The 15,501-nt window shown below is 47.3% G+C and overlaps 1 protein-coding gene across 4 annotated transcripts in view; it reads left to right on the plus strand.

Annotated features, from left to right (window-relative positions):
- The window catches only part of SLC49A3 (solute carrier family 49 member 3), a 53,269-nt gene extending 39,309 nt beyond the window's left edge, over window positions 1-13,960 (plus strand). Inside the window, exons 10-11 of one of the 4 annotated variants that reach the window (XR_012159155.1) lie at window positions 4,027-5,435; window positions 12,152-13,960. Coding sequence is in view for 2 of the 4 variants with exons in the window: in XM_073345799.1 (XP_073201900.1) it covers window positions 4,027-4,178 (152 nt within the window). In the remaining 2 variants the exon portion in view is untranslated. Of the gene's footprint in view, window positions 1-4,026; window positions 7,117-12,151 lie in introns of those variants that run through there. The other 3 variants (XM_073345800.1, XM_073345799.1, XM_073345801.1) reach the window with 3 other exon arrangements.
- Window positions 13,961-15,501: the final 1,541 nt, after the last annotated feature.

The following is a 15,501-nucleotide window of genomic DNA, read 5'->3' on the forward strand; positions in this document are numbered from 1 at the left end:
TTATGCAAGGGACCGGTTCTTCACCATCGTCCACAGCTGCTTCTCCACTATATGAATGCGTTGCACCGTTGTGCCCTCCGGGGTCGATCAAATCACGTCTCCTCCAAGGCTCCCGATGAACTCACCAGTGCGCGCTGGGCGTCGGTTCTCGCCGCAATCCTCGACCTCCAGGAGGGGTCCGGGCAAGGCTAAATAGCAGCCTCGTCGCCCACCCAAGGACGCCAAAAGCTGTTGCCGGTACCCAGTGCCAAGAGGCTAAACAACAGCTTGAGTTGGTTCGCTACCCGGTGTGCTACACCCAATAATCACAACGGGGTGGAGAAGCAGAAAAGTTTATTTGCAGCTGCAAAAAGGTACAGGGAGAATAGAATCTCAAATCCTGCACACAGAGCAGGAAGTTACACAGGCTTTTATACATCCTTTTTTCCAGCATACTTATCCAATAGCAAGCTGCTCCAAGTATCCATATAGCCAGCCAATCCAGTTCCCAGCTAGTTCCCTTGTTCTCTGTATCATTTGTTAAACTGTACATAAAGCTGCTTTATTCAGCATTGTTCTTCCATATCTGCTCTGTTCGGCCTTGCTTAGTTTCAAGCAAAAATCCTGGTATGATAAACATGCCAGAGAGCGTTCCTTCAAAGTAGGAAACCAGGTCATGGTCTTAAAGGCGCTCCAGGCCCATAAAATGGAAGCATCGTGGGAAGGGCATTCACGGTCCAGGACCGCCTGGGAGATGTTAATTATCTCATAGCATTCCCCACCTCCAATCGAAAGGATTCTCTAAAGCCCTTTTATTCCAGAGAATTAAAGGTTTGTCAGTTTACAGCCCAGGGAGGAGATGACGCTGAGTGGCCTGAAGGTGTCTACTATGAAGGGAAAAGTGCAGGTGGCATGGAAGAGGTGAACCTCTCCATGACCCTTGGGCGTATGCAGTGACAGCAGATCCAGGAGCTGTGCACTAGCTACGTGCCAAGGTTCTCAGCCACCCCAGGACTGACTGAACGGGCATACCACTCCATTGACACAGGTAATGCTCGCCCAATTAAAGTCCAACCTTACTGGGTGTCTCCTCAAGCTAAACTGCTATAGAACTGGAGATCCAGGATATGTTACAGATGGGTGTAATCCGCCCCTCTGGAAGTGCATGGGCATCTCCAGTGGTTCTAGTTCCCAAACCAGATGGGGAAATATGTTTTTGCGTGGACTACCGTAATCTAAATGCTGTAACTCACCCAGACAACTATCCAATGCCACGCACAGATGAACTATTAGAGAAACCCAATGCACAGCTACAGACTAGGGACCGAATGGCTAGGCAGCAGTTCTGCGGAAAAGGACCTAGGGGTGACAGTGGACGAGAAGCTGGATATGAGTCAGCAGTGTGCCCCTGTTGCCAAGAAGGCCAATGGCATTTTGGGATGTATAAGTAGGGGCATAGCGAGCAGATGGAGGGACGTGATCGTTCCCCTCTATTCGACATTGGTGAGGCCTCATCTGGAGTACTGTGTCCAGTTTTGGGCCCCACACTTCAAGAAGGATGTGGATAAATTGGAGAGAGTCCAGCGAAGGGCAACAAAAATGATTAGGGGACTGGAACACATGAGTTATGAGGAGAGGCTGAGGGAGCTGGGATTGTTTAGCCTGCAGAAGAGAAGAATGAGGGGGGATTTGATAGCTGCTTTCAACTACCTGAAAGGGGGTTCCAAAGAGGATGGCTCTAGACTGTTCTCAATGGTAGCAGATGACAGAACGAGGAGTAATGGTCTCAAGTTGCAGTGGGGGAGGTTTAGATTGGATATTAGGAAAAGCTTTTTCACTAAGAGGGTGGTGAAACACTGGAATGCGTTACCTAGGGAGGTGGTAGAATCTCCTTCCTTAGAGGTTTTTAAGGTCAGGCTTGACAAAGCCCTGGCTGGGATGATTTAACTGGAAATTGGTCCTGCTTTGAGCAGGGGGTTGGACTAGATGACCTTCTGGGGTCCCTTCCAACCCTGATATTCTATGATTCTATGATTCTAAACTGGGACGGGCCCAGTTCATCTCTACCTTGGACTTAACCAAGGGGTACTGGCAGGTACCGCTAGATGAATCTGCCAAGGAAAGGTCAGCCTTCACCACACATCTTGGGCTGTATGAATTTAATGTACTCCCTTTCGGGCTGCGAAATGCACCCGTCACCTTCCAAAGACTTGTAGATGGTCTCCTAGTGGGATTAGGAGAATATGCAGTCGCCTACCTTGACGATGTGGCCATATTTTCGGATTCCTGGGCAGAACACCTCTACAAAAGGTCTTTGAGCACATAAGGGAGGCAGGACTAACTGTTAAGGCTAAGAAGGGTCAAATAGGCCTAAACAGAGTGACTTACCTTGGACACCAGGTCGGTCAAGGAACTACCAACACCCTACAGGCCAAAGTGGATGCTATCCAAAAGTGGCCTGTCCCAAGGTCAAAGAAACAGGTTCAATCCTTCTTAGCCTTGGCCGGTTATTACAGGCGATTTGTACCGCAAAACAGCCAAATTGCCGCCCCATTAACAGACCTAACCAAAAAGAAACAGCCAAATGCCGTTTAGTGGACAGAAGAGTGTCAGAAGGCCTTTAACCATCTTAAAGCAACACTCATGTCTGACCCTGTACTAAGGGCCCCAGACTTTGACAAGCCGTTCCTAGAAACCACAGATGCATCCGAGCGTGGTGTGGGAGCAGTTTTAATGCAGGAAGGACCGGATCAAGAATTCCACCCTGTAGTTTTTCTCAGCAAAAAACTGTCTGAGAGGGAAAGCAACTGGTCAGTCAGTGAAAAAGAATGTTACGCCATTGTCTACGCTCTGGAAAAGCTACGCCCATATGTTTGGGGACGGCGTTTTCACCTGCAAACTGACCATGGTGCACTGAAGTGGCTTCACACCGTCAAAGAAAATAACAAAAAACTTCTTCGGTGGAGTTTAGCTCTCCAAGATTTTGATTTCAAGATACAACACATCTCAGGAGCTTCTAACAAAGTGGCTGATGCACTCTCCCATGAAAGTTTCCCAGAATCAACTGGTTAAAATCGTCCTTGAGATGTGGAAAATATTGTTAGTCTTTATGTACTTGGTAGTATATTTAGAGGTGCATGTGTCATATTAACTCTTTTTTCCAGGAAGAAATCCCAGCCAGCGTTTCACCCTAGGTGTGATTTGGGGGATGTGTCATAAATATAAAGGGAATGGTAAACCCCTTTAAAATCCCTCCTGGCCAGAGGAAAAATCCTCTCACCTGTAAAGGGTTAAGAAGCTAGGATAACCTCGCTGGCACCTGACCAAAATGACCAATGAGGAGACAAGATACTTTCAAAAGCTGGGGGCAGGAAAAAACAAAGGGTCAGTCTGGGTGATGCTTTTGCCACAGACAGAACAGGAATGGAGTCTTAGAACTTAGTAAGTAATCTAGCTAGATATGCGTTAGATTATGATTTCTTTAAATGTCTGAGAAATTAAGTTGTGCTGAATAGAATGAATATTCCTGTCTGTGTGTCTTTTTTGTAACTTAAGGTTTTGCCTAGAGGGATTCCCTATGTTTTGAATCTAATTACCCTGTAAGGTATCTACCATCCTGATTTTACAGAGGTGATTCTTTTTACTGTTTCGTCTATTAAAATGTTTCTTTTCAAGAACTGAATGCTTTTTTCATTGTTCTAAGATCCAAGGGTTTGGGTCTGTGGTCACCTATGCAAATTGGTGAGGATTTTTACCAAACCTTCCCCAGGAAGTGGGGTGCAAGGGTTGGGAGGATTTTGGGGGGAAAGACGTTTCCAAACAACATTTTCCCAATAAACCCAGATAAACGTTTGGTGGTGGCAGTGGAAGTCCAAGGGCAAAGGGTAAAATAGTTTGTACCTTGGGGAAGTTTTAACCTAAACTGGTAAAAGTAAGCTTGGGGGGTTTTCATACAGGTTCCCACATCTGTACCCTAGAGTTCAGAGTGGGGAAGGAACCTTGACAAGTGACGTTCACTTTCTAACGTGGTTATTTCTTTGTATACAGTTTCCACGCTGGTGATGGCTGGAGCATGCAGTGTTGTAGCCTGCTTCTATGTTATCTTCTTCCACTCCGACTACAAGAGACTCCATGCCGAAGCATCGAATGCCACCTCAGTCAACAAAATTGGAATAGAAGCAACAGCTCCTGAAGCCTAAAATGTCTTATTTACAACTGTACACTAGAATGCTGGGAAAAAAGGACTAATCTCTGTGGGAAAGGGCCAGTCACACCTGTGCATTCAGCTGGCACGCTGGGGCCCCAAGCCTGGTATGGATCTTATAGGTGCTACGACAATACAAATGCTACGCCAAGTTTGATGACAGAGGAGCTGGAGTGTTGTCTGTCCCTGTGGTTCTCCACCACAGCCCAAGCTGGGCTTTTAGGACAAGATGCAAGGGAGGGGGATTTGTGCTATTTGGATCTTGCTAAAGTGATTAAAAGAACCAAAGATGGATTGGACATCTACAGAGATAAGAATATTTAGTTGAAATAGTAATGCTGAAGTATTGCAAGGGAGATAAACCTCACGTTTCAGGAGTTAAGGCCATTGTTTAAATACTAGAGGTTGGGGTGAGAGAAGTGGGGAGTGGGGTGGGGCAGTTTGTCTGTACCTACACTGCATCTTCCTCTGAGGTATCTGCTGCTGGCCACTGCTAGAGACAGAACACTGGCCTCGAAGGACCATGGTTCTGATCAGTATGACAATTCTGATGGCTTGGGGTGACCTTTCATCAAGGGATGGGGGTAGTAAAAACTGGGCAGGTGGGTTTTATCTTTGCCTGCTGCTGGTTTGTTCAATGTTCTGTAAGCTCCGATGCTGGGCACAGCACATGCTTCTAAAATCACCTGCAGCATCTTTACCAGTAGACATGCGAGGGACAGCCCTGATATTTAAGCACCAAATGTAAAGGAGAATTGACCCTCCCCCCCGCTCCCGGAGAAGGAGAGATTAAGAGTCAGCGCATGTTACGAGACTGGGTTTTATACCACCCTCACTCCACCCACTCACCTGCCATATGGTTAGTGGTGCAGAATTCATTTCTAGCCTGTTGCTGAACCTTAACCTTAACACAAACCCTTGAGCGGATCACTGCGGACTATGTGGCTCTGGGAAGAAGGATAAAGGAGTTTGAGGCACAAGTGGTGTTCTCGTCCATCTTCCCCGTAGAAGGAAAAGGCTGGGATAGGGACCGTCAAATCGTGGAAGTCAACGAATGGCTACGCAGGTGGTGTTGGAGAGAAGGCTTTGGATTCTTTGACCATGGGATGGTGTTCCATGAAGGAGGAGTGCTGGGCAGAGACGGGCTCCACCTGACGAAGAGAGGGAAGAGCATCTTTGCGAGCAGGCTGGCTAACCTAGTGAGGAGGGCTTTAAACTAGGTTCACCAGGGGAAGGAGACCAAAGCCCTGAGGTAAGTGGGAAAGCGGGATACCGGGAGGAAGCACAGGCAGGAATGTCTGTGAGGGGAGGGCTCCTGCCTCATACTGAGAATGAGGGGCGATCAGCAGGTTATCTCAAGTGCTTATATATGAATGCACAAAGCCTTGGAAACAAGCAGGGAGACCTGGAGGTCCTGCTGATGTCAAGGAATTATGACGTGATTGGAATAACAGAGACTTGGTGGGATAACTCACATGACTGGAGTACTGTCATGGATGGTTATAAACTGTCCAGGAAGGACAGGCAGGGCAGAAAAGGTGGGGGAGTAGCACTGTATGTAAGGGAGCAGTATGACTGCTCAGTGCTCCGGTATGAAACTGCAGAAAAACGTGAGTGTCTCTGGATTAAGTTTAGAAGTGCGAGCAACAAGAGTGATGTAGTGGTGGGAGTCTGCTATAGACCACCGGACCAGGGGGATGAGGTGGATAAGGCTTTCTTCCGGCAGCTCGCAGAAGCTACTAGATCGCATGCCCTGGTTCTCATGGGTGACTTTAATCTTCCTGATATCTGCTGGGAGAGCAATACAGCGGTGCATAGACAATCCAGGAAGTTTTTGGAAAGCGTAGGGGACAATTTCCTGTGCAAGTGCTAGAGGAGCCAACTGCGGGGGGGAGCTTTTCCTGACCTGCTGCTCACAAACCGGGAAGAATTAGTAGGGGAAGCAAAAGTGGATGTGAATCTGGGAGGCAGTGACCATGAGTTGGTTGAGTTCAGGATCCTGACACAGGGAAGAAAGGTAGGCAGCAGGATACGGACCCTGGACTTCAGGAAAGCAGACTTCGACTCCCTCAGGGAATGGATGGGTAGGATCCCCTGGGGGACTAACATGAAGGAGAAAGGAGTCCAGGAGAGCTGGCTGTATTTCAAGGAATCCCTGTTGAGGTTACAGGGACAAACCATCCTGATGTGTCAAAAGAATAGTAAATATGGCAGACGACCAGCTTGGCTTAACGGTGAAATCCTAGCGGATCTTAAACATAAAAAAGAAGCTTACAAGAAGTGGAAGACTGGACATATGACCAGGGAAGAGTATAAAAATATTGCTCGGGCATGTAGGAATGAAATTAGGAGGGCCAAATCGCACCTGGAGCTGCAGCTAGTGAGAGATGTCAAGAGTAACAAGAAGGGTTTCTTCAGGTATGTTGGCAACAAAAAGAAAGCCAAGGAAAGTGTGGGCCCCTTAATGAATGAGGGAGGCAACCTAGTGACAGAGGAGGTGGAAAAAGCTAATGTACTCAATGCTTTTTTTGCCTGTCTTCACGAACAAGGTCAGCTCCCAGACTGCTGCACTGGGCATCACAACATGGGGAATAGATGGCCAGCCCTCTGTGGAGAAAGAGGTGGTTAGGGACTATTTAGAAAAGCTGGACGTGCACAAGTCCATGGGGCCGGATGAGTTGCATCCGAGAGTGCTAAAGGAATTGGTGGCTGTGATTGCAGAGCCGTTGGCCATTATCTTTGAAAAATCGTGGCGAACGGGGGAAGTCCCGGATGGCTGGAAAAAGGCTAATGTAGTGCCAATCTTTAAAAAAGGGAAGAAGGAGGATCCTGGGAACTACAGGCCAGTCAGCCTCACCTCAGTCCCTGGAAAAATCATGGAGCAGGTCCTCAAAGAATCAATCCTGAAGCACTTACATGAGAGGAAAGTGATCAGGAACAGTCAGCATGGATTCACCAAGGGAAGGTCATGCCTGACTAATCTAATCGCCTTCTATGATGAGATTACTGGTTCTGTGGATGAAGGGAAAGCAGTGGATGTATTGTTTCTTGACTTTAGCAAAGCTTTTGACACGGTCTCCCACAGTATTCTTGTCAGCAAGTTAAAGAAGTATGGGCTGGATGAATGCACTATAAGGTGGGTAGAAAGTTGGCTAGATTGTCAGGCTCAACAGGTAGTGATCAATGGCTCCATGTCTAGTTGGCAGCCGGTGTCAAGTGGAGCGTCCCAGGGGTCGGTCCTGGGGCCAGTTTTGTTCAATATCTTCATAAATGATCTGGAGGATGGTGTGGATTGCACTCTCAGCAAATTTGCGGATGATACTAAACTAGGAGGAGTGGTAGATACGCTGGAGGGCAGGGATAGGATACAGAGGGACCTAGACAAATTGGAGGATTGGGCCAAAAGAAATCTGATGAGGTTCAATAAGGATAAGTGCAGGGTCCTGCACTTAGGACGGAAGAACCCAATGCACAGCTACAGACTAAGGACCGAATGGCTAGGCAGCAGTTCTGCGGAAAAGGACCTAGGGGTGACAGTGGACGAGAAGCTGCATATGAGTCAGCAGTGTGCCCTTGTTGCCAAGAAGGCTAATGGCGTTTTGGGATGTATAAGTAGGGGCATAGTGAGCATATCGAGGGACGTGATTGTCCCCCTCTATTCGACATTGGTGAGGCCTCATCTGGAGTACTGTGTCCAGTTTTGGGCCCCACACTACAAGAAGGATGTGGATAAATTGGAGAGAGTCCAGCGAAGGGCAACAAAAATGATTAGGGGACTGGAACACATGACTTATGAGGAGAGGCTGAGGGAACTGGGATTGTTTAGTCTGCAGAAGAGAAGAATGAGAGGGGATTTGATAGCTGCTTTCAACTACCTGAGAGGTGGTTCCAGAGAGGATGGTTCTAGACTATTCTCAGTGGTAGAAGAGGACAGGACAAGGAGTAATGATCTCAAGTTGCAGTGGGGGAGGTTTAGGTTGGATATTAGGAAAAACTTTTTCACTAGGAGGGTGGTGAAACACTGGAATGCGTTACCTAGGGAGGTGGTAGAATCTCCTTCCTTAGAGGTTTTTAAGGTCAGGCTTGACAAAGCCCTGGCTGGGATGATTTAATTGGGGATTGGTCCTGCTTTGAGCAGGGGGTTGGACTAGATCACCTCCTGAGGTCCCTTCCAACCCTGATATTCTATGATTCTATGACCCATTTCTAATAGTTACAATTTAACAAGCAAAGGCACCTGTTGCCCTCCAAACACCGTGACCCTGGAGCAGGCCTGTGCTCACTGCCCAGGAGATGGTGAGGTTAAATGTGATGCACTAGCACTGTTGGACATGGCAGGAAAATGATGATTTAGCTCCTTCCCACAGCAGATGCTGCCCATGACACCTCTAAGAACCCCAAGGAGGGGCAAAGGCCAACCGTCAATGGGAACCTGCTGGAGGCCAGTAATGGTAACACAAGGGCGATTCACCCCTCGGCGGCCTAGACTAATGCACAGTGTCCCGGTCGAGCGCAGGGGCTGTAACAGACCTGCAAGTGCTGCCAGGAATGATTGAGGCCCAAGGACTAAAACTCTACCCATGGGAAATTGACATTTCCAGCACGGGACTCGGTCCAATTCGAAACAAAACAATTTTTTCAGCCTTTCCAGGGAAGAGGAAATTCCTAGGAATCTTCATTTTGGGACTATGGACAGGTGGTGTTTCCAAGAGGAAATATGCTCCCCAGGCCCAGTCAGCTGCTGAGTGAAATTAACACGATTCATATCAGTTTCGCTGATGCCCACCACCAACCAGCAGCTGCAAAATCATGTCCCTTTTACTCAGCAGCTGCCTGGCTTTGCAGGGGCTGCATTTCGGAGGCATCCTGAGCTGGGGCCACAGGGTGTGGACTCTGCAATCCCAACCCCAGGAATTCCTGGCTCCCAGCTTCAGGGAGGAAGCTTGGAAGCCTCGCAAGCCCAAGCTCAGGTGTGGCTCTCAGGGCCACCAAGCTCCCAGCGCCGCAGTGGGGAGTTTGGAGGCCCTACAGTCCCGAACTCCGGAGCAGCCTTGGAGCTGCAGACCCTGGAAGCCCGGGGTGTCCAGCAGCCTGCCAGGTGAGCTGGCAGGGAACCAGGGAGGTTTTGTTCCAAACTGCCACCTGTGGTTTGATGAATGTTAACTGAACCTGCCACATGCCTGTGAAACATTTTGGGTTAGACAGATCAGCATTTTCCTATGCAACCCTGTGCTGGCAGACAATTCCTGACCAGTTCTACAGAGGCCACAAGTTGCTGTCCAAGGGATGCCAATGACTCCGTCCCTGCCCCCTGCCATATCTCCATTGTAGCTGTCTGTGACCCAGGCACTATTTGCACTTTGGAAACAGCTAAGACGTGGTTGGGGAAACTTTTCCTTGCTGTAAAACTGCAGTCTCTTGGGAATGAGCCATGTGGTGTGTTGGCTGTAACACAAACACACATTAGAATGGAGGCAGGACCATTTCAGATTCCTTCTAGGAAGCAGAAGGGGTGTCTTAAAGTGACATTTGGGTTGTCTCCCAAGAGCCATGCACAGATGTTCTCATACCTGCAACCTGCATAGAAAGGAGGCCTGCTGCCTTTAAGACCCCGCTTCGCTCTCCCTACAACCAGGAGAGGTGATCCTCAGTGTAGATATGATGGGCAGGAGCAGAGGATTAGCTTCAAGCAGCATTATCTCTCCGCACAGTCCTCATTAACTATAAGAGAGCAGCCAAAGGGGAACCCAGTCAATAGCAACCAGGAGACTGCTGGATCCATGCTGCCAGGACATAGGGGGAGGGGTCCAGAGGGGCCAGGAGTCATCTGTGATTTATAAACTTAATGAGTGTAATGACTGCAGTGGACAGAAAACGGATTCCGACTTCTCTGCAGTGAACTGCAAGCAAAATGGTTTGTATCCAAGATACCTCCACAGCAACAGCACTGCAGTTCTTTGGCAAGGAGTTACAAATGAAGTTAAACTTTCCAAGTCTGAATAATTGTTCCCATGTATGACCTTTCAGTGCTAACATGCCACCTGGGGTGGTGCTTGTAAAAAGCTACTGGATAAAGTGCTGTAAATGACACTTGCAAATATTAGGATCAGTTTGTCCCACTCTCCAGTCCACTTACAGGAAAAAGGGACTTGATGTCCTTCAGGACTTAGTATTAAGTGAGTTTTAGCAATGCAGATTGTATACGGGCCTTTCTCCTATTGGAGGGAGCTAATTGTTCAAAAGCATGTATTATTTCGCTCTCGGTACACTGCAAACTAGATTAAACACATTTGCAACTCATTCTTTCTTCCTGCCTTCCAGGCATGTACTGTCACGAGAAATCTGACTGCGTCTGCAGTGGAATTTCTTCCTGGTTGGCTATAGTCTGTGTGAGTGAGGGTCAAACTTCAGGCAGTCTAGTATAGTTCAGTGTGTGAACTGATCAAGCCTGAGATTCAGCCAAGGATTAGGCTACACTGACACTTGTTGAGGACCAGGTGCACTGGTCACCTTCACAATCTCTTTTACTAGTTGATCACCATTTGTTAGTTTGTACTGTTACCCATTAGGCTGTCTACACTACAGATCTCACAGCAGCACAACTGTACGGCTGCAACTGCGCTGCTGTAAGGTCTCCTGTGTAGCCACTCTATGCCAGCAGGACCCCTGGCATACCTGGCATAACTAAACCACTCCCAATGAGCGGTGGTAGCTATGTCGGCAGGAGATGCTCTCCCAGCGAAATACCACTGTCCACATCAGTGCTTTTGTTGGTGAAACTTATGTCCATCAGGGAGGTGTTTTTTCACACCCCCAAGTGACAAAAATGCTGCTGACAAAAGTGCTAATATAGACAAAGCCTTACGTTCCCATTAGACTCTAAAATTCACAGAATGAAGGGGAGGAATTGTCTAAAGTAGAGGCTTAAGCGGATAACAGATTAAGATTCAAGGAGATAACTTCAAAGTACTTCAGAAGAACAGACTGTGAAGTTATCTGACAAGCAGACTTTAGTTTGTCAACTCTGCAACTGTGGCACTAAATGCCTAATAAAGTAGGACTGAATCGTGTCAGCCATTCCTCAATCCTGATCAAAATGCTCTCGGTACATGATTGGTTTGTATCTCTGCAAACTGCCCAATTTAATAGATGGTGCTTTTTAAAAATGACAACTGTGGCACCACTTATATGTATTTTGTACATGTGAGGGTGCACAAAATGAACTAATCAGAATAATTCTGTTACACTAGAGACGTATAATTAGTATAGTGTGAAAAACATGCATTTCAGGCTCTCGCTCTCTCTCTCTCTCTTTCTCAAATGCCTTGAACAGTTGGTGGCCAATTAATCCCAGGTAGACACCTGACTTCAACTGGTTGTGGCAGTAGGGAGAAATGCAGTGCAAGCAGGTGTATCCAGAATCAGCTGTCACAGTGCGGCCTGTGGGCCTGCATAAGACTGAGCCAGAAAGCACCAGCTTGATTTCCATAGAGCATTTTATAGGAGAATAGCAAGAGCAGACAAGAGGCTTTTACACTTTCTAACTAGCCAATGTGAAAGTGTGACCCAAGCCAATCAAGGATGCATTTGGCTTGTTTAAACGGTAAGTGTGAACGTTCTAAATGTGGGACAGGGCCATGGTGTTGTTTGTGTGATCATTTATCTGGACATCACAACAGTCTGTTAGTAGGACATTAGTGCAAACCTAAGCCATCAGCCCCTCATAGATTGCTAGGGAGCACACCCTGCCAAAAGAACTACTGAAGGGTGGTCATTTATCTAAAACAAAGTGTCAAGCATGAGGACCTGCAGCTGGGCCTGGGATTAGGTAACCAGCTGAAAGACCTAATTGAGCAGATCGCTGGATTGATTCAGCGGCATTGCCCCGACTGTTCTTAAGCCCAGCAGTAGCACTTGGCCAGTGGTTGCCCAATGCTGTGATTAATCCTTTCCCTGCTTTCTTCCCAGCCTTGCTTCAGTCCTCAGTCCTGCTTCGTTTCTGACTCTGGGTTCCTGACACCGGCTCTGACTCTTCGATCTCGATTCCGACTCCGACCACTAGGATGGATTGCTATTGCTCTAACCACTAGGCCAGAGTGCCCACACCCCAGTCTGTGACACACAGCCTGGCACAATTCCCTTCAATTCATGCATTCTATGAGTAGTAGTTCCTAGTGAATGAGAACTACTACTACTGTTATCTACTTACCTATTGCTCTGAACATAACATTTTGGGGATCACCCTGGCCAGTGAGGGATTCTGTCACCATCTGCCTTGTAACCTTGGATGTCTTAAAGCCATGCTGCTGTGGTTCAGTGCTCCGACACCAGTACCCACCCTGCAAGCAGGAGGTCCCACCCTGGATTCCAACAGCCTTGTTACTTCTTGCAGAGTGAGCTCAACAATCCCTTCCAGTCCCGAGTGCCCCCAAATCCGGCTCCCCATGTTCCTCACTACCAGACACTCATGACTTTTCCCTCTGGTTCGTCACTGCCAAACGTGTGAAACCCGTCCCAGGTTAGCAGTTCACTTTGGTGCATGGACTCCACAGTTTGCACAACAGAGGAACTGCTCAAGGTGCAAATGAACAAAACGAAATCGATTCAAAGATGAAACAACAAGAAAAAGCAAACACAGGCGAGGTGCACAGAAAATAAACAAAGACACAAGCTCAGGCTTTCCCCATTAGCTAAATTCCCTCGTCTAATACAAGTGACCTATTGCCTCTGGACAGGTTGTTCCCAGCGTGCCCATTTCCCTAAAGAGGATCCAGTGTTTCACAGAGAGCACCCCACTAAGATGCTGACCCTCAGTTTCTGGATACCCTTCAAATCCCTTCCCCATTAACAGGGTTTTTTCCCTTTTTTCTCAGACTCTGGCAATTCATGGTTGCACAGAGTAGGGTGTTTCCCACACAAGGGGTTTGTTTTCCAGTTCAAGTTGTTTAGATGTTTGCCCATTAACTGTGATGGTCCAACATTGTCATGTCCTGGCTGGACAATGTTAGATGCTAGGGAAAACACCCCTGCCTGATTGTCTCACCACCCATCTCTGAGGGGATGCTGCAGTTGCACTGTAGTTACAATTACAATGCTCTACACACATAACCCTGCATACCCAGGACCTGTACACACATCTCCTAATGACCAGCAAGTTCAGGACATTGCAAGCTTTCATAACAGACCTTATTTGACATATTTTGATACACAATAACATTGTCTACAACCTGTTGATTCAGTTGCTTATTTTGGGGGATTCACACCCCGCAGTAGCCCCTCAAGGTGTGTGGACCTTGACTGTCACACCTACCTAGTGAGTTGATGCTGGAGTCGTGGCCACTAGTCATGATAGAAGATTCACCTCTGTCCTCTCTTCTCTGGGCACAGCCTTGGCTACCTTGCTCTCCGACCCCTCAATAGGTTTAATCTCCGTATCATACTACTGTAAAGCTATGCTCCAGCAGAGACATCTGGAATTGGTTCCTTTTGTTCTATGGACCCATACTAATGGAGAGTGGTGTATTAATACCCTGAACTGCTTATTGAACAGGCACGGTCTGAGTTGTTTCACAGCCCATACTATGGCATAGCGCTCTTTTTAAATTACAGAGTAGTTCTGTTCAGAGGGAGACAGTTTTGGGCGCAGATACACAATAGGGTGGATTTTGGTCATCTTCCCTTGTCTGCATTAATATGGCTCTGAGACCTGTGCTGGATGCATCAACACACAATTCAAACGTTTTCTTGAAATCTTTGATAAAATCTGTTTCACTGCATCAAAACCTTTTTGACTGGCATCTGATCAGACTCCTTTTCTGTTTTTGCTTTCTAACACAGGCTTGTGATAGGAGCGACAGTGTCACTGAAACCTCCCACAGGCCAATTCACAATAGCTTCCACTTTCAGAGATTTGAGTGGACCTGACCTCCATCCACCCAGCCGAGGGATCTTTGGTGCCCCTACTGTACACTTTGGGTATGTCTAAATAGGTATAAGGAAGGTTTTGGTCATGAGTACGGCCCTACCAAATTCACAGCCATGAAAAACGCATCACAGACCATGAAATCTGGTCTCCCCCTGTGAAATCCAGTCTTTTGTGCTTTTACTTTATACTATACAAATTTCATGGGGGAGACCAGTGTTTCTCAAATTGGGGGTCCTGACCCAAAAGGGGGTCACAAGGTTATTTTAGGGGGGTTGCGGTATTGCCACCCTTACTTCTGCGCTGCCTTCAGAGCTGGGTGGCCAGAGCGCGACGGTGATTGGCTGGGTGCCCAGCTCTGCAGGCAGCAGTGCAGAAGTAAGGTGGCAATACCATACCAGGCCATCCTTACTTCTGCGCTGCTGACGACGGCGGCTCTGCCTTCAGAGATGGGCTCACAGCCAGCGGCCGCTGCTCTCCAGCTGCCCAGCTCTGAAGGCAGCACCGCCACCAGCTGCGTAGAAGTCAGGGTAGCAGCACCGCAATCTCCCCTACAACAACCTTGCAACACCCCGCCCCCCAGCTCCTTTATGGATCAGGCTCCCTACAATTGCAACACCATGAAATTTCAGATTTAAATAGCTGAAATAATGAAATTTACGATTTTTAAAATCCCATGACCATGAAATTGACCAAAATGGACCATGAATTTGGTAGGGCCCTTGTCATGAGGAAGTATCTATAGAAAATATTGTCCACCCAAGGTTTTAAGGTTTTGTCATTTTGAAGTGCAAGACCTTTAAAGCAATGAAGGATTTACATGTCACCAAATCAAAGGTGGTAGAACCATGGAAACGTTTGAAATTGAAAAATCCACAGCAGCAGCATCACAAGAGCTGCAAGCTATAATTGTGTGAAGAGAAAAGGAGGACTTGTGGCACCTTAGAGACTAACCAATTTATTTGAGCATGAGCTTTCGTGAGCTACAGATCACTTCATCGGATGCATCTTATGCTCAAATAAATTGGTTAGTCTCTAAGGTGCCACAAGTACTCCTTTTCTTTTTGCGGATACAGACTAACACGGCTGCTACTCTGAAATATTTTATTGTGCAAATAAATCAACAGCCTTTTGGCCATATTCAAAAAGCCATATTCAGAAAGCCATATTCAACTACACTAATGCTGTCATGATATTCCCTCCCGCCACCCCCAACCTTAGTTCTCCCACCGTGAGTCATTTGTCAAAGGTTTAAGATTTTAAAATTAACAAACTACTACAACCACCAACGATCTCATCGACATTCAGATTCAGTGTGGTTCTGGACACACATTATCTTACGTGTAAAAAATTTGATCAAAGCTGGGGATGCACCATAATATGCATATAAAAACTC

The sequence above is a fragment of the Lepidochelys kempii genome, chromosome 5, assembly GCF_965140265.1.
Source record: "Lepidochelys kempii isolate rLepKem1 chromosome 5, rLepKem1.hap2, whole genome shotgun sequence".
Classification (NCBI taxonomy): Eukaryota; Metazoa; Chordata; order Testudines; family Cheloniidae; genus Lepidochelys; species Lepidochelys kempii.